Below are 18,000 nucleotides of genomic sequence, written 5' to 3' on the forward strand. Positions count from 1 at the left end.
TTGGCTCTGTCTGGGGATCAGGGAAGGCTTCCCCGAGGAGGTGAATTTTCAGCTGAAGCTTTCAGATTGAGGAGGACCTCCTTCAGTTGTGGGAGTTGATATTTCAGGTGAAGGGAACAGCTCTCCCCCATGAGTCCGGCTGGAATTCAGACTTCTCCCAGAGCTACCAAAAAAACATCATGCGGGAAATAATTTTTCCAGTGTCCTGCAGGGGTCGCTGCTGCCCCAGGCTGAAGCTGCCACCTCTCGACTGCCCCAGTTCTTTCCAACAGAACTCAGAGTCTGTCTTTGCTGGGGTAGTAGTGAGGTACACTCTGGACCTGCTTCCATCGAAGGAGTGGGCTCAGGGGTAGCAGTCCCCCCTGAAGCCTGAAGAAATCATCTGAGCTCTGTCAATGGCACTTGGGGGGAGGGGTGTAGTAGGTACAGATATTTTTCTGTCTCTGGGTCACCACAAGTTTATTAAAATAAAAGCAACTGTGGGTAAATGCTGCCATCTGTGCTGCCCCCCCCCCCCAACAAATAAGGCCCCAGACTAGACGCAGGGGTTGAAGCTGCTTTAAAACACCCCAAGGACTTAACTGAAAACCCACACTCCCCATGCTTCTGGGGCTTAAGATCTTGAGCTCATTCCTCAGTATCTCTCCTCAGGAAGGTGGGGTGGGCTGCCCCGTGAGGTGGAGGTGAAGACCCCTGAGTCTGCTCCACAGACTGAGAGGCCCCCTAAGCCTAGAGCCCTGCTGCGGGGCTCTGTGCCAAGAGCCCCCGTGAGCCATGGCCTCGAAAGGGCAGCGGTGATTTTTTTCACATAAATATATCGCACTTAAATGAGTTTAGACAGCATGACATCAGAGAGTAATTAAATTGGTTTGGGTTGGAATTCCGTTTCCAATTCCTGAGTTCAGGTTTGTAAAAGATTTTTCTGAGCACCTGCAGGCGTATGTGTGTGTGTGTGTGTGTGTGTGTGTGTGTGTGAAGTATTTTCACTGGAAAGGATTCAAAACTTAAAAAAAAAAAAAAAAAAAACTGGAGCACACAGGCAGCATTACGCCATTCTTCCTTCTTGGAAAAATCCCTCAGCCTTATACAAGCCTCCTTCAAGCCCTCAGTCAGTTGTGCAGGAGAAAGGGGGCGGTCGGCTTTCTCCTTTCAAGAACGAGTTATTTTCAGCTGCTGACTGGAGACGGTGCACGTCTGGATACGAGAGCATTTCCACTATGGGATTGGATACAAACACACACCCGGCAGACTTAAAGAGTCTCAGACTGAGGAGAAAGCCTTTCCTTCTGCTGCTACTGCTGCTGCCGCTGCTTTTGAGGGTCCACTCCTTTCATGGTTTTTCCTGCCAAACCAGAGGCACCTTCGCTCCTGCCGCCGTTCTCTTTGGTGTCATTCAGCGGCTGGCCAGAGGATGAGACTCCCCAAACTCCTCACTTTCTTGCTTTGGCACCTGGCTTGGCTGGACCTGGAATTCATCTGCACTGTGTTGGGTGCCCCTGACTTGGGCCAGAGACCCCAGGGGGCCAGGCCAGGATTGGCCAAAGCAGAAGCCAAGGAGAGGCCCCCTCTGGCCCGGAGCATCTTTAGGCCAGGGGGTCACAGCTATGGTGGGGGGGCCACCAATGCCAGGGCAAAGGGAGGCACCGGGCAGACAGCAGGCCTGACACAGCCCAAGAAGGATGAACCCAAAAAGCTGCCCCCCAGATCGGGTGGCCCTGAACCCAAGCCAGGACACCCTTCCCAGACAAGGCAGGCTGCAACGCGGACTGTGACCCCAAAAGGACAGCTTCCTGGGGGTAAGTCACCCCCAAAGGCAGGATCTGTCCCCAGCCCCTTCCTGCTGAAGAAGGCCAGGGAGACTGGGCCCCCTCAAGAGCCCAAGGAGCCGTTCCGCCCGCCCCCCATCACACCCCACGAGTACATGCTCTCGCTGTACAGGACGCTGTCCGATGCTGACAGAAAGGGAGGCAACAGCAGCGTGAAGTTGGAGGCTGGCCTGGCCAACACCATCACCAGCTTTATTGACAAAGGGCAAGGTGAGGGGGTGGGGGGGGCAGGGGCACGGCTGAGAGGGAGGGGCATCTGCATGCGTGGAGGGGCCTTTCAGAGCCCTGACACTGCACCGGTGGGAGATAGCACATGCATCGGCCTGGGGTAGTATCTGGAACTGACCCCCCACGTACCGGGTCTGAGGCTGCTGGCAAGTCAGAGCCAATCCCTGCAAGGTGCAGAGGGGGTTACTGAAGCCCAGAGAGGGGACAAGAACTGCCAGTTGGTGGCAGAGTCAGGGACCACACTCTAAGACTCTTACCAGGCCATGCTCTGTTCCTATGTGGGCTAGCCAGACTTTCCAGTCTCCAGAGGTTTGTAGGTTTTCTCAGATGGCAGAGAGAGAGATTAATCTCTAGAAACCCGTGGTTCAGCAAATCTGCCTTCAAGCTAGGGGGCAGAGGAGGCAGGATAGGTGAAGACAGCAAATGAGGCATCTGGGAGTCATGGAACGACATTTAAATGTATGATGTGGGGGGTGCAACAGACTTAGGGTCTTAACTCACAATGTGACCTTGAGGGAGTCCCTTTTCTCTTTGGTGTCTCAGTTTCCCCATCTGCACAACTATATGGGTATTGGACTGGGTGATTTCTTCCTTTCTTTTTTTTTTTTTTTAAAGTTTATTTACAGGGGGTGGGGAGCAGAGAGAAAAGGTGAGAGAGAGAATCCCAAGCAGGCTCTGCACGGCTAGTGCAGAGCCTGATGCGGGGCTCGAACTCACAAACCGTGAGATCATGACCCTCTGAGCTGAAACCGAGAGTTGGATGCTTAACCGTCTGAGCCACTCAGGCACCCCAAGACTGGGTGATTTCTGAGAGCCATTCAAATATGAACACTTTGTGTCCTGTCCTAAACACATCATTTTTATCATCAGCCCAGGAGGGTATCTGTTCCCTTCACTTCTCCTTATGCTTGGTTAGCATTACTGTTTTGGCGTTTCCCTCTCTACTTGCTGTGTGATCTCAGCAAGTCCCTTCCCCTCTCAGGGCCTCAGTTTCTCTGTAAGTGTGAAAAGAGAGATGGATTACTTATTGCCATGGTTGCTTGCAGTTCATATGCTCTGGTTCTGTGAGTCTTAAGACTTTGCTGGCAGGGTGGGGGAGGGGTCAGATATTGGGAGAGGCTCCTCATTAGAGCCAGCCGGCCGGGCCAGTGGGGGAATGACAGGGTGGGAGGAAGCAGGAGGCAGCAGGTCTGGCTGGGGTGGGGGAGGTGGCCTGGCCGCCTGCCCAGCCGGGGAAAGCTGTGACCCCTTGGGGGCTCATAAAATAAGTCCTTGTGCCCCCCAGCTCTAAGGGAACTTGCAGAGGGGGAGATGGGGAGTTTAAAGGCCTAATTAGTCACCTTCTAGAGCAATGTATGAATGCTTCCCAATGGCAAATTGGTATTTAGGAAAGAGAGTATGCTGATTCAGACACACGGCAGAGTTTCTCGTACACAGCCGTATGTTTATACATATATGCTGAATCACACACACATGTATGCATGTGAACACACACCTTCTTACACGTACACACGGAACCTTCTTACAGATACACATATATATGCAAGCACAATCACGTGCACATGTCACTCACGTATACTTTACCTTTCATATTCACATATAAACCCAATCATACACACACACACACACACACACATGCACAAACTGTCACTTACACACATGCTCATATACCCAGCGTGGTAAGACATGTACACACCAAAATCATTGGACTAGGAAGCAAGGGAAATTGGATTGTAACTTTATCATTAACTACCTGCAAATTTACACAAGTCACTTTTCCCTCTCTGTGCCTCATCTGTAAAATGAGAACACCAAGATCTTCTTTAAGGTATAGTGGAAGCAGTTCAGGATTCAGTATAAAAAGTTCTAGACTAGGGGCACCCGGGTGGCTCAGTCGGTTAAGCGTCCGACTTCAGCTCAGGTCATGATCTCACAGTTCATGAGTTCAAGCCCTGCATCAGGCTCTGTGCTGACAGCTCGGAGACTGGAGCCTGGAGCCTGCTTTAGATTCTGTGTTTCCCTCTTTCTCTGCCCTCCCCTGCTCATGCTCTGTCTCTCTGTCTCTCAAAAATAAAAATAAGCATTAAGAAAAAAAAAGTTCTAGAGTTCCAGCTCTGCTTTTTCCTAGCTGGGTGATCTTGGGCAAGTCACCTAATTTCTCTGAGCCTCAGGTTCCTTCTCTGGAAAATAGGGCTAATTATAATACCCACCCCACCTATCTCTCCAATGAGATATCATATAAAATAATAGATGGGAGAGGGACAGCTAGAGGCATCTCTGATACGCATTGTCTTTGACACAAACACCCAGAATCTTTCAAATCACCACAGCCACAGTTACAGATGAACAACCCTTGTTTATTTTGGTAGGCTGTTTCAGAAGCTCCCTTATTTTGAAAAAGCCTCTCGCGGTTTGGGTCTTGGCCTCTGTCAGAGTCGGGGAGAGGTCAAAGAAAGCTATCTCCAGAGGGGAGAGAGCTGTGGCCCTTCCCTGAGGCCTCGAGGTGACTGGCTCCCTTGGTGAGGTTGCAGGGAATGACTTCTGGGTGTTCTCTCTAGATGACCGAGGTCCTGTGGTCAGAAAGCAGAGGTACGTGTTTGACATTAGTGCCCTGGAGAAGGATGGGCTGCTAGGGGCCGAGCTGCGGATCTTGCGGAAGAAGCCCTCAGACGCGGCCAAGCCAGTGGCCCCCGGCATCAGGCGGGCTGCCCAGCTGAAGCTGTCCAGCTGCCCCAGCGGCCGGCAGCCGGCAGCCTTGCTGGATGTGCGCTCCGTGCCAGGCCTGGACGGATCTGGCTGGGAGGTGTTCGACATCTGGAAGCTCTTCCGAAACTTTAAGAACTCAGCCCAGCTGTGCCTGGAGCTGGAGGCCTGGGAACGGGGCCGGGCCATGGACCTCCGTGGCCTGGGCTTCGACCGGGCTGCCAGGCAGGTCCACGAGAAGGCCCTGTTCCTGGTGTTTGGCCGCACCAAGAAACGGGACCTGTTCTTTAATGAGATTAAGGCCCGCTCCGGCCAGGATGATAAGACTGTGTATGAGTACCTGTTCAGCCAGCGGCGAAAAAGGCGGGCCCCACTGGCCACGGGCCAGGGCAAACGGCCCAGCAAGAACCCCAAGGCCCGCTGCAGTCGGAAGGCACTGCATGTCAACTTCAAGGACATGGGCTGGGATGACTGGATCATCGCGCCCCTTGAGTATGAGGCCTTCCACTGTGAAGGGCTATGTGAGTTCCCCTTGCGCTCCCATCTGGAGCCCACGAACCATGCAGTCATCCAGACCCTGATGAACTCCATGGACCCTGAGTCCACGCCACCGACCTGCTGTGTGCCCACACGACTGAGTCCCATCAGCATCCTCTTCATTGACTCTGCCAACAACGTGGTCTATAAGCAGTATGAGGACATGGTTGTGGAGTCTTGTGGCTGCAGGTAGCAGCACTAGCCTTCTGTCTTCCTGGCTGGCACATCCAGGATGCTGGTCACAAGAGCCCCTCCCTGCACTCCCAGAATCAGAGAAGTCGGGAAAATACAGCCGGGACGTCTATACAGCCTGCACGAAAGGGGATTCCGACAGCCTTGCTCTTACTCTCTGAGTGGGACTGGGTTAGAGATTCCTTTCTAGCCACAAGTCCCCTTGTCTGAGGATTTCTGCCCTTCTGCTGCTCTGACTGCCGGGACAGACCCAGGGAGACAGACTGAATGGGACTGAGACCCAGGAGATCTTGTTTTCCCTGAGACCCAGCCCACAACTTCTCCTTACTTGGGCCTTGTTGGCTTCTGGACTCTCCAGGGAGGGCTCCTCTCGGGAAAGCCACACCTGCCATCCCCGCCTTGAATCACCATTGTGCCTGGTGACTTTCTGCCCCTGGGGCAGATGAGATGCTGATTGGGCAGGGGTGGGCAAGACGGGGAGAGGGCTCGGGCAGGGGTGAGGAGTGTGAGGCTGTTAGACTGTTAGATTAAAATGTACATTGATGAGATAAAAAGCAAAACTGTTACTAAAACGGTGGCAAATTTCTTGTTTACTCCAGGGGACCCAGGGACCTCTTCAAAGCATGACTGACCCACGGAGGGGAGGTGGGTTGCCTGAAGCAAATCAGGACAGACAGTACAAGCTGAGTAGGGCCAATGCTACCTCTAACCCCACTCCCGTTCCTTCCAAAGGCCTTTTGGTCTGGATCTCCATCTGCTTCTCTGGGGTCTGGCAACAGACTTAGGTTTTCTTTTTGACATTCCTCAATCAAGCTTATTGTCTCCTAAATGGAACCCTACATGGGAGGGAAATTGGGGGTTTCATTTCCTCTAACATCATCCCCACCTCATTCACTACCTGCCCCCCTCCCCATATACTCACAGAATCCACTGGCCACCATTTAGAGGGCCCTCTACCTTTCCGTGGGGAACATGGGCTGCCAGAGATCTCCTCCCCTGTTGAGGCATCTTCTTTTTGCCACTGACCACTGTTTCTTGAATGATCTTCTGTAGCTCCACTACCCTCCAGCTTAGCACCTTTATCACTCCTCCCCGCTCATCCATCACTTACTACCCATCACCCCAGCTCCAGAAACAGAGCTGGAGTCCTTCCCTTTACATTTTATGTTATACAAGTACATAATTATACATTTGATAAGCAACCTCCCCACTAACTTTAGGCAGACCAACGCCAGACACATCCTGACGTTTCCTGCTTGGGGCTTGGCCCAGAGTAAATGCCCACTTCTCTGTATCCACTAGAATTCTTAGTTGGGGGCATGAGGCATGAATGCTTGGGAGGGGAACACAGCCCTCTGGTAGGGGAATTTGGGCACCTAAGTCCTCTTTCTAAGGGCTTAGGACCAGGCTCTGCCTGGCCAAAGAGAGGGAAGACTAAGAGAAGGGAGTCTAGGCCTCCCCTTCCCACCCAGGGGGCCCCAACATTTTCCCCATCTCTCTCCAGCTGGGTCTTTGATTCCCAGGGCTCCTAGCCAAAGCTGTTTCAACAGTAAGGATTCCTGCCCAGCTATGGGCAGATCTTGTGTCCCTTCCCTCTAGGCCCAAAACCTGTGTTGTCAGGACCTGAAACAAGAGCCCGGTGCAGGGGGCAGCCTACCTTTGAGCTGCCTCCCTGGCTTGGAGGCCATTACCTGTCCCTGAGGGGCCGGTTTGAACCTGGAACCTAGCCCTCCCTGGCCAGGCTTCGTTGTGTTTGGCTGGTGGCAGGCCTTCGAGCTCTGGCAGTAAACAAAGGAGCTGCCACAGCAGACAGAGTTCTGGTGTGAAAGAGGAGAGTGAGCCTGGAGGCAGTGCCGGGGAGGCCAACCCGTAGGTTGTGGACACAGGGAGAGCAGTGTAGAAGCAGGGTGGCTGGAAAACCAAGGGCAGAGAGGCAGAGGACGGAGGGGTCACAGGTGGGGCTGGCTCCTACACGCACTGATTTTCTGGGCTGTGTGTCCCTACTTTCTTGGAAAGTCTGACAGACTGGAGTGGCACCCTGCCTGAGCCCTGTCAGAGAGCTTCCTGTCATCTCAGCCTCTGTGTTCTTCCTGCTGAAGGCCCGGGCACTGAATCGACTGTTGTGGTCTGGCTTGGTACCTAGGAGCTTCCTTTCCCACCTCAACCTGCTCTAGAACTTGCTTTCACAAAAGAGCCACTCAGACTGTGTACCCTCCCCCTTTCCTCCCCAGACTATGGGGATCCAATCAGATCAGTGTGGGGTACAAGCCCTTCCATGCTAGCCATCCCATCAGCTCCCTCTTTGGACAATTATTTTCACCAGGCATCCACCTCCAGTGCCAGTCAGAACAAGTTGCATACTTGTATAGGACACTTCTGTGCAGAAGGGCACAAGGTTTGTATCATTCTTCAGGGTTCACAAACAGGCTCTCAGCTGAGGTTCACAAACATGCTCACGGCTCTGAAGGGCTCAAAAGGCAGCCCAGTTTCAAATTTCAGATCTGTCACTTAGAGTTAGAGGCCTTGGGCAAGTAACTTAATTCCATGAACCTTGGTTTCCTCATTTGTCGGGGTGGGGGGGAGGGTGGGAGAGGGGGAAGGGGTAGACAATATGCCTATTTCATAAGGCTAACTGGGGAGGATATGAAGGACACTCAACACAATGGCCAGCACAGAGGTAGCACTCGATAAATATTAACTGTTATCATTATTGTGCCTCCAACAGTCCTGTGAAGCAAGCAGGGCAAGGACTATTACTCTCCATTTTTATAGACGAGGAAGCTGAAACCCAGAGAGGCGACTGCAGGCCTCCTGCATGTCTCAGTATTCTTTGTACCATTCTTGCTACTTCTCTGACCCCCCAATTCCACTGACTCCAGTCCTGGCAAGTAGTCAAATTACCTGCCTAGAGCTTACCTTCCTGTTCCTAAAAGCTTCTCCTTGGAGGCACACGGTATGTTAGTTTCTGGGGAGAAATAGCTAAGCATATAGGTTAGGGCAGGAAAGATGAGAGGCCCATAGGGGTGGAAAGAGGTGAGGCTCCTAGTGCTCTGATGCCACCTCTTAGTCCTTTCCACCTCTCTATGTCCCAGGCCCATAAGCAGGAGAATCTGCTTTTCTAGGGCTTGGAACACACAACTTTGGGAAGGCTCTCAGACTTCATTTTGACTCCACAACTAGTTCTTTGCATCTGTATACACACATAAGGAAACAGAGTAAGAAAGTCTTAGTCACATACGCTTGGGAGTCGAGTGGATCTGGGTTTCAGTTCCAGTTTTAACACTTGCCGGCTGACCCTCTCTTGATCTCTCTGTCTGTAAAAGAGGGATAATAATATCAAATTTAATGGGCTTGGGATTTGGGAGAGGGGTTATTTATTCATTCCATCAACCTTTGATCCATTCATTCATTCCTTAATGAGTAAATATTTATTGAGGGTCTACTATGACCCAGATGCTGTGCTGAGCGTTGGGATAATAATAACAACCACAACTGTAAATGTTTATCAAGGGCTTATTATGTGCCAGGTACTGTGCTTAGCACTTTATCTGGATTCTCTTATCTTTCCATGACCATGTCCTCAAGTTCCATGCAAGAATGAAAGAGAAAATAAAGATCTTGAAGGATGCTAGGGTGATAACATAATAGGCTGAATCAAAGGAGATGAAATAAAATGAGAATTAAAATTATTTAATATTTGTGTATTTATTAATATATATAATGTAAACATATAAAATTACCCATCAGAATGCATGAAACCCAGCATACAAGTACAGGATGTAAAAAAAAAAAAATGTGATTTCACAACTTCAGATGGGAAAGAGATAGTGTTACAGGTAGCTCTGAACGGAGTTGAATCAACTGAATATAATGTGGATGCTTCAGTGAAAATATAAGTGTGGGCTTCATTAATAAACATGTAATATACAAACCCAAGGAAGTTTTGGTTCTGCTCTGTGAGGCAGGACTTGGGAAGTGTCGGGATGGAGAGAGTAAGGGAGAAGCAAAGTCAAGGATGAATCCTATGGTTGTTTTGCTTGGGCAACTGGGTAGAAGGTGTGCCATATAACAACAACAAAAAAGAACACAGAAGGAGGAACAGATTTTGAGAGGAAGATGATGAGGTCAGTTTTGGACATGTCAGGTTTTAAGAACTCTTAAGACATTAACTTTAAATAGGAAAGGCAGAATTCTTTCATGAAATGATAAAAGGAAGAAAGGATACATGCACAGGATAAAAGCAGGTTTGTTGGTTGTGTGGTGGGAAGTCAAGTTTCATTCTGATGGCTTCTAATTTCTTTTTTTTTTAATTTTTAAATGTTTATTTATTTTTGAGAAAGAAAGAGACAGAGACAGAGACAGAGCACAAGCGGGGAAGGGGCAGAGAGACAGAATCTGAAGCAGGCTCTAGGCTCTGGGCTGTCAGCACAGAGTCCGATGTGGGGCTCAAACTCACAGACTATGAGATCATGACCTGAGCCAAAGTCAGACGCTCAACTGACTGAGCCACCCAGGTGCCCCTGATGGCTTCTAATTTCTATTTTCTCTGTGAAATAAGAGATCAGGCCATCTGTTCAGAGAGGTCAGAGTCAAGGTTTGAAGAATGTAGAATGTAGAAAAGTTTCCTATTATGGGTTTAATTGTATCGTTCAAAAAGGTATGTTAAAGCCCTAACCCTCATACTTGTGACTATGACCTTATTTGGCAAAAGGGTCTTTGCAGTTGTAATCAAGTTAAGGTGAGGTCGTTAGGCTGGGCCCAATATGACTGGAGTTCTTAGAAGAGAAGAGACACAGAGACTGACAGATAGGGAGAAGATCATGTGATGACAGATGAAGAGATTGGAGTTATGCAACTGTAAACTAAGAAACATCAAGGATTGCAGGCAATTGCCAGAAGCTAGGAAAAACCAAGGAGAGATCCTCCCCTAGAGCCTTCAGATAGAGCATGGTCTTGCCAATACCTTGATTTTGGATTTCCAGGCTCCAGAACTGTGAAACAATACGTTTCCATTGTTTTAAACCACCTGGTTTGTGTTGTTGTTGTTGTTGTTGTTGTTGTTGTTGTTGTTGTTATTGTTGCCATGGTAGCCCCAGGAAACTAATATAGTTATAAATAGCAGTTCTGGAGATAGCAAGCCTAGTTGAACATAACAGAGGTTGGATACCATATTTGGTGGTACTAATAAGCCCTTTGCATGATTTTCTTCAATAGTAGTCAATAATTTGGATGCAGGCATGGAATAAATGAACAATTACAGGGTTGGAGTCTTTCTAGATGAACAGGATAGAAGGATGTTTGAGCAAGGGAGTCGATATTGATAAGAGAACAATTAAAGTGATAGACCATAGGGTCTGAGCTAGATAGAAGTATAGAGAGGAGAAGGTTGACAGATTATAAAGAAAGAAGATAAAGCCTGGAGGTCTCATTGGGGTAAAATGACAGTTTATTGGCAGTAATAACTGAAAACTGAAAGAATAGGATGGTGAGAACACAGAATGGCATAAATTAAAAATTTCAGAATTAAAATGATTCCAGTGATAAAGTCCAGGAATCGTCCATGGGAGTGGGTGGCTGGACACTTCATAAAAATGGAACTATAATCATATAATATGTAGCCTCTTGTGATTGACTTTTTCATTTAGCATGTTTTCCAGGGTCATCCATATTGTAGCACTTATCAGTATTTCATTCCTTTTTATTGCTGAATAACAATCCATTTTCTGAATATGCCACATTTTATTTATCTATTCATCAGTTAATGAATATTTAGGTTGTTTCCAGTTTTTGGCTATTATGAATAATGCAGTGATGAACATTCATGTACAAGTTTTTGTGTGGACATATGTTTTAATTTTGACCTAGGAATTGAATTAGTGGCTTATATGGTAATTCTGTGTTTTCATTCCAAAGAACAGCCAACCAGACTTTTCCAGAACAGCTGTACCATTTTACGTTTCCATCAGTAATGTACGAGGGATCAAGTTTTTCCACATCCTTGCTAGCAATTTGTATTATATGTCTGCTTGGTTATAAGGCATCTAGTGGATATGAGAAGTGATATCTCATTGCATGTGTGTGTGTGTGTGTGTGTGTGTGTGTGTATGTGTATGTATATTGTTTATATTTCCCTAATGACTGCTGATGATCATCTTTTCATTAGCTTATTGACCATTTGTATACCTTCTTTGGAGAAATGTCCATTCAAATCCTTTGCCCATTTTTAATTGAGTGTTTATTTATTTTTTATCGAGTTGTAGAGTTCTTTATATATTCTAGGTACAAATCCCTTATCTGATATTTGATTTGCAAATATTTTCTCCCATTCTGTATCTTTTTACTTTCTTTTTTCTTTTTTTTTTTTTAAAGTTTATTTATTGGGGCACCTCAGTTGGTTAAGCGTCTGACTCTTGGTTTTGTCTCAGGTCATGATCTCATGGTGGTTCATGAGTTCAAGCCCCACATCAGACTCTGTACTGATGGTTTGGAGTCTGCTTAGGAGTCTCTCTCTCCCTCTCTTTCTGCTTTTCTCCCTCTCTTTCTCTCTCTCTCTCTCAAATAAATAAACTTAAAAAAAAGTTATTTTGATAGAGAGCACAAATGGGGGAGAGGCAGAGACAGAGAAAGAGAGAGACAGAGAGAGACAGAGAGAGATAGAGAGAGGGAGAGAGAGAGTATCCCAAGCAAGCTTGAGAGAAGCTCAATGTGGGGCTCAAACTCACAAACTGGGAGATCATGACCTGAGCCAAACGCTTAACCAACAGAGCCACCCAGGTGCCCCTCTTCGTTTTTTTTTAAAGTTTATTTTTTATTTTCAGAGACAGAGTGTGTGTGTGCGAGCGTGGCTGTTGGGGAGGGGCAGAGAGAGAGAATCCCAAGCAGGCTCCATGCTGATAGTGTGAAGCCTAAGCAGGGCTCTAATTCACGAATCATGAGATCATGACCGAAGCTGAAATCAAGAGTCAGAGGCTTAACTGATTGAGCCACCCAGGTGCCCCTTTACTTTCTTGATGGTATTTTATATATATATATATATATATATATATATATATATATATTTTTTTTTTTTTTTTTTTTTTTTTTTTTTAACATTTATTTATTTTTGAGACAGAGACAGAGCATGAACAGAGGAGGGTCAGAGAGAGAGGGAGACACAGAATCCGAAACAGGCTCCAGGCTCTGAGCTGTCAGCACAGAGCCCGAGGCGGGGCTCGAACTCACGGGCTATGAGATCATGACCTGAGCCGAAGTCGGACGCTTAACTGACTGAGCCACCCAGGCGCCCCTCTTGATGGTATTTTGTAACACAAAATTTAAAATTTTTATGCAGTCCAATTTATTTTTCTTTTGTTATCCATGTTTTTGATACTGTATTTGAGAAGGTTTTATTGAGCACAAGATCACGAAAATTTACTTTAATGTTGTATTTTCTAAGAGTTTTATAGTTTAGCTTTTACATTTAGGTCTATGATCCATTTTGAGTTAACTTTCCATATGGTGTGGGATAGGAGTCCAACTTCATTCTTTTGCGTTGTTTTTTTTTAAATTGCAAATATGTAGGGGCGCCTGGGTGGCTCAGTCGGTTAAGCATCCGACTTCAGCTCAGGTCGTGATCTCGCGGTCCGTGAGTTCGAGCCCCGCGTCGGGCTCTGTGCTGACAGCTCAGAGCCTGGAGCCTGTTTCGGATTCTGTGTCTCCCTCTCTCTCTGACCCTCCCCTGTTCATGCTCTGTCTCTCTCTGTCTCAAAAATAAATAAAATGTTAAAAAAAAATTAAATTGCAAATATGTATTACACCCCTCCCCCAACTATAATATCCTTGAGGGCAAGGGCCAAGTTCTAGTTCCTTGTATTTTCTTTTTTTTAAAATTAAACTATTTATTTTGAGAGAGAAAGAGAGAGAGAGTGTGTGTGTGACAGTGCCCATATGTCAGTGGGGGAGGGGCAGAGAGAGAGGGAGAGAGAGAATCCCAAGCAGGTTCCACACTGTCAGCATGGAGCACAACGTGGGGCTTGAGGGCTTGAACTCATGAACCATGCGATCATGACCCGAGCTGAAATCAGAAGTTGGTTGCTTAACTGACTGAGTCACCCGGGTGCCCCATAGTTCTTTGCACTGTCCATAAAACCAATGAGTAAATTTTTTTTTGTGGAATACAATTGTGAGAGTGGCATGAATGTTTTTATTTCTATTTTCTTTTCTCTTCTTTTCTTTTCTTTTTTCTTTTATTATTTTTTAAATGTTTATTTTGAGAGAGAGAGTGAGTGAGAGAGCACATACACACCAGTGGGGGAGGAGCAGAGACAGAGAGAGAGGGAGAGACAGAATCCCAAGCAGGCCCAGTGCTGTCACGGCAGAACTGTGAGATTATGACCTGAGCCGAAATCAACAGTCAGATGCTTAACCAATTGAGCCACCGAGGTGCCTCAAATGTCTGAACTTCAATGTGGAGCCTCTAAGGGCAATCATGGGGATCCTGAGGGGTGGAAGCAGTACAGAGGAAGATGAAACATAGAGAGGGAGAGGGAGCTTTGGCAGAACAATGGAGATTGCTGAGGCTTCAGCCCGAGGGTTTAGGATGCAAGTTGCTGGCAAGCGCTGGCAGTGGAAAGCAGCTAAGCAGCCCTGGGGAGTTGAGACCAAGGAGCAGGGGGTGGAGTGCTGTGAAGGGCCTTATGGAACCCTGCAATCTCCATGGGTTCCAAGTTAGATAAACTTGTCCATACCCTCAGCCTGTTCCCAGAAAGTTCCTTCTACTTTCTGTCCTAACTGAAACTTGGCCTTCCTCTTTGAATATTATTTCCCCTGTAGCTTTCCTTCTCTGGGAGGGTGCTTGTCATTATTCTATACCCTGTGTGTGTTAAGACTGACAGTTGAGTTTTCAACCACTTGCTTTCCAATACTACCTTCAATCCATTACCCCTCTACCTGCTGCTCCTTCATGGCTCGTGCTATATGTTCACACTACTTCCACACTCATGGACACTCTCTGTTTATCGTAGACTTTGGCTTCAGACATAGAATATGCCTCTTCATTCCAAATCCAAGCATCATCCTAGGTAACCTCAATGTCTGTATGGATGACGCCTAAAACGTAGGACCTCGATTCTTTGCAGGCCTCCACCCCAGGGATTTTAACCTCTCCTTTACTTTAGCCACTTTCTTCCACAGTCACCCCCTGCATTTGGTCATCACTCAGAACAATTCTTACCCTAAAACTTTAAATTAAAAAAATTTCCAGGTGCCTGGGTGGCTCAGTCAGTGAGTGTCTGATTTTTGATTTTGGTTCAGGTCATGACCCCAGAGTTGTGGGACTGAGCTCCACAATGGGCTGCCTGCTAAGCATGGAGCCAGCTTGAGACTCTCTCTCCCTCTCTCTGTGTCCCCTACCCTGCTCACGTGTGCTCTCTGTTTCTCTAAAAATAAATAAATAAATAAATAATCTCACTGCTGCAACTTCTTATCCTTTAACCTCTCACTGAGTTTTCTCATTACATTTTTCTTTTACTCATTTGTCTCCTCTTCTTTCCTAACAGCTTCTTTGTCCCTATAAATCCTTCACTATACAGATTTCCTGGCCTATCACCTGAACGTTTTTCTTGACAATATCATTATTTTCTTTGTGCTGATGATATCCATTCCATGACCTGGAAAAACCTTAATCCTTTATTGAATCCAACTATCAGCTCTCTCCTCTGCTATTCCCAGGCTGGCACATGATTTTGAAGAAAAATCACACAGAGGTAGGTTGGTGCTATTAAAATTTTTGCTCTTAAATGTACAAGAATATTCACAGAACATTCATAAGAACAACAACAACAAAAAGGAAACAAATACCTGTCAACTCTATCATATGATAGAACAGCTAATAAAAGGAAATGAACTGGATATATATAGAGCAACATATATAGAATAAAAAAACAACTGTTGAGTGAAAAAAAGGAAACAGCAAAATAAAACATAAGAATGCTGGGGTGCCTGGGTGGCTCAGTCGGTTGAGCATCCGACTTCAGCTCAGGTCACGATCTCGCGATCTCGCGGTCCGTAAGTTCGAGCCCCGCGTAGGGCTCTGGGCTGATGGCTCAGAGCCTGGAGGCTGCTTCCGATTCTGTGTCTCCCTCTCTCTCTGCTCCTCCCCCATTCATGTTCTGTCTCTCTCTCTATCTCAAAAATAAATAAACGTTAAAAAAAAATTAAAAAAAAAAAACAACATAAGAATGCTGTCAGTTAAGTTTAAAAAAAAAAAAGAAAGAAAATCCACACCAGCCAGAATGACATATTTTCCAAGGAAATACATATATGTATGTGAAAGCATTAAAAAATATCTGGAAGGTGAGGTGCCTAGGTAGCTCAGTATGTTGAGTGTCCGGCTCTTGACTTTGGCTCAGATCATGATCTAATGGTTTGTGATTTAGAGCCCGCCTCGGGCTCTGCTCTGGCAGCACAGAACCTGCTTGGGATTCTGTCTGCTCTTTCTCTGCCCTTCCCCTGCTTGCTCAGAATAAATAAAAATAAACTTAAAAAAAATATCTGGAGGAGCACCTGGGTGGCTCAGTTGGCTAGGCGTCTGACTTCGGCTCAGGTCATGATCTTGTGGTCTGTGGGTTTGAGCCCAGTGTCGGGCTCTGTGCTGACAGCTCGGAGCCTGGAGCCTGCTTCAGATTCTGTGTCTCCCTCTCTGTGCCCCCCCCCCAACTCTGTCTCTCAAAAATAAATAAATGTTAAAAAAATTTTAAAAATATCTGGAAGGAAATTAAATTTTAGAGAGGGTGGAAAGGACTGGGATGCAAGATGGTCATATAAGGAACTTTAGCAGGCTAATTTAAAAAAAAAATTTTTTTTAATGTTTATTTATTTTTGAGACAGAGAGAGACAGAGCATGAATGGGGGAGGGTCAGAGAGAGAGGGAGACACAGAATCCGAAGCAGGATCCAGGCTCCGAGCTGTCAGCACAGAGCCCGACGCGGGGCTCGAACTCACGGATAGCGAGATCATGACCTGAGCCAAAGTCGGACGCTCAACCGACTGAGCCACCCAGGCGCCCCAGCAGGCTAATTTTTATAGAAAAGAATGTAATCATACATCACCTTTTAATTTAAAATTAATTAATAAAATTTAAAAAATGAAGAATTATCAACTTCACTAGATCCTCCATGTTCCACTGGCCCCTTTTTCTTTTGTTCTTCTTCCTTTTAAAATATTTATTTATTTATTTTGAGCGAGAGAGAGAGAGAGAGAGAGATCTCACAAATGGTGAGATCATGACCTGAGCCAAAATCAAGAGTCAGACACTCAACCCACTGAGCCACTCAGGTGCCCCTCTCTTATCTCCTTTTAATATATGATGCCACTTGTCCTAATGTATGTGTAGAAGCATTACACCATTGTAATGCTACACATAAGCTACTGATTTGAATGCAGGAAGCATCTTTATTTTGGCTTATAAAATCCTTCATATGGAAGATTGATGAGGGAAATCTTCCATTTTATATAAAAACAAAGCTAAATTTATTTACAAAATAAAAATTATTAGTATTTGGAGACTATTAGTCTGCTAATAGATCTTCTCTTTTCACATTTACCCCTCTCTGATCCATCTCTATATAGTAGTCAACGTCAGCTTCTTAAATGTGAGCCAGTTAGCCCTCCCCTGCTTATTATCCTCCAATGGTTCCAACTATACTTAGAATAAAATACAGACTTCATCTAGAAGTCCTTGCAGAATTTAGTCTCTGCCTATCTTATCTCTTTAAATTAATTCAGATTAATTTTAATGCCACACTGGTTTTCTTTGGATTCTTTTTTTAAATGTTTATTTATTTTGAGAGAGAGAGAGAGAGAGAGAGAGAGAGCAGGGGAGGGGCAGAGAGATGGAGGGAGAAAATCTTAAGCAGGTTCCATACCTAGTTTGGAGCCCAACATGGGGCTCAATCCCATGACCCTGGGATCATGATCTGAGCTTAAATCAAGAGTGGAATGCTCAACTGACTGAGCCAGAACCACCCAGGCGCCCCTTCTTTGGATTCTTTTAAAAAACTTTTTAATATTTTTTATTAGAGAGAGAGTGAGAGAGACAGAGAGAGAGAGAGAGAGACAGAGAGAGCACACGCATGAGCAAGGGAGAAGGGCAGAGGGAGAGGGATAGAGAATCTGAAGCAGGATCTGACTGTCAGTGCAGAGCCTGACATGGGGCTCAAACTCACTGTGAGATCATGACCTGAGCCAAAATCAACAGTCAGACACTCAGGACTGAGCCACCAAGACACCCCTGTTTTTAAAAATTGAAGTATAGTTGACATATACTTCAACATAATGTACATAAATGTACATAATGTACATAATGTACAACATAATGTACATAAATGTACAACATAGTGATTTCACAACTGTACACGTTACTCGATGCTTACCATGGTAAGTGCAGTCACCATCTGTCACCATACAAAGTTACAATATTGTTTTTTTTAAGTTTATTTATTTTGAGAGAGAGAGAGAGAGAGAGAGAGAGTGCGAA

General features: G+C 46.2%; 1 protein-coding gene across 2 annotated transcripts; it reads left to right on the forward strand.

Annotated features, from left to right (window-relative positions):
- Positions 1-960: 960 nt before the first annotated feature.
- Positions 961-7,081, forward strand: GDF5 (growth differentiation factor 5). Of its 2 annotated transcripts, none has more exons than XM_053890316.1 (2): positions 961-1,796; positions 4,613-7,081. In XM_053890316.1, the coding sequence occupies exons 1-2, from the start codon at positions 1,412-1,414 to the stop codon at positions 5,485-5,487; spliced, it is 1,260 nt and encodes a 419-aa protein (XP_053746291.1). In that variant the 5' UTR covers positions 961-1,411; the 3' UTR covers positions 5,488-7,081. The 2 variants fall into 2 exon arrangements, with proteins under 2 accessions (XP_053746291.1, XP_019314231.1); XM_019458686.2 differs by having other exon boundaries at positions 964-2,036; positions 4,613-7,076.
- The last annotated feature ends 10,919 nt before the right edge of the window (positions 7,082-18,000 follow it).

Source organism: Panthera pardus, unplaced genomic scaffold (genome assembly GCF_024362965.1).
Source record: "Panthera pardus isolate Hobbes unplaced genomic scaffold, ASM2436296v1 HiC_scaffold_25, whole genome shotgun sequence".
NCBI lineage: Eukaryota > Metazoa > Chordata > Mammalia > Carnivora > Felidae > Panthera > Panthera pardus.

Excerpts from the sequence above, each read along its gene's own strand:
- GDF5 (XM_019458686.2), top strand. The coding sequence starts at position 1,412 with ATGAGACTCCCCAAACTCCTCACTTTCTTGCTTTGGCACCTGGCTTGG. Across the intron at positions 2,037-4,612 it reads CTTTATTGACAAAGGGCAAG|ATGACCGAGGTCCTGTGGTC; the intron begins GTGAGGGGGTGG and ends TGTTCTCTCTAG.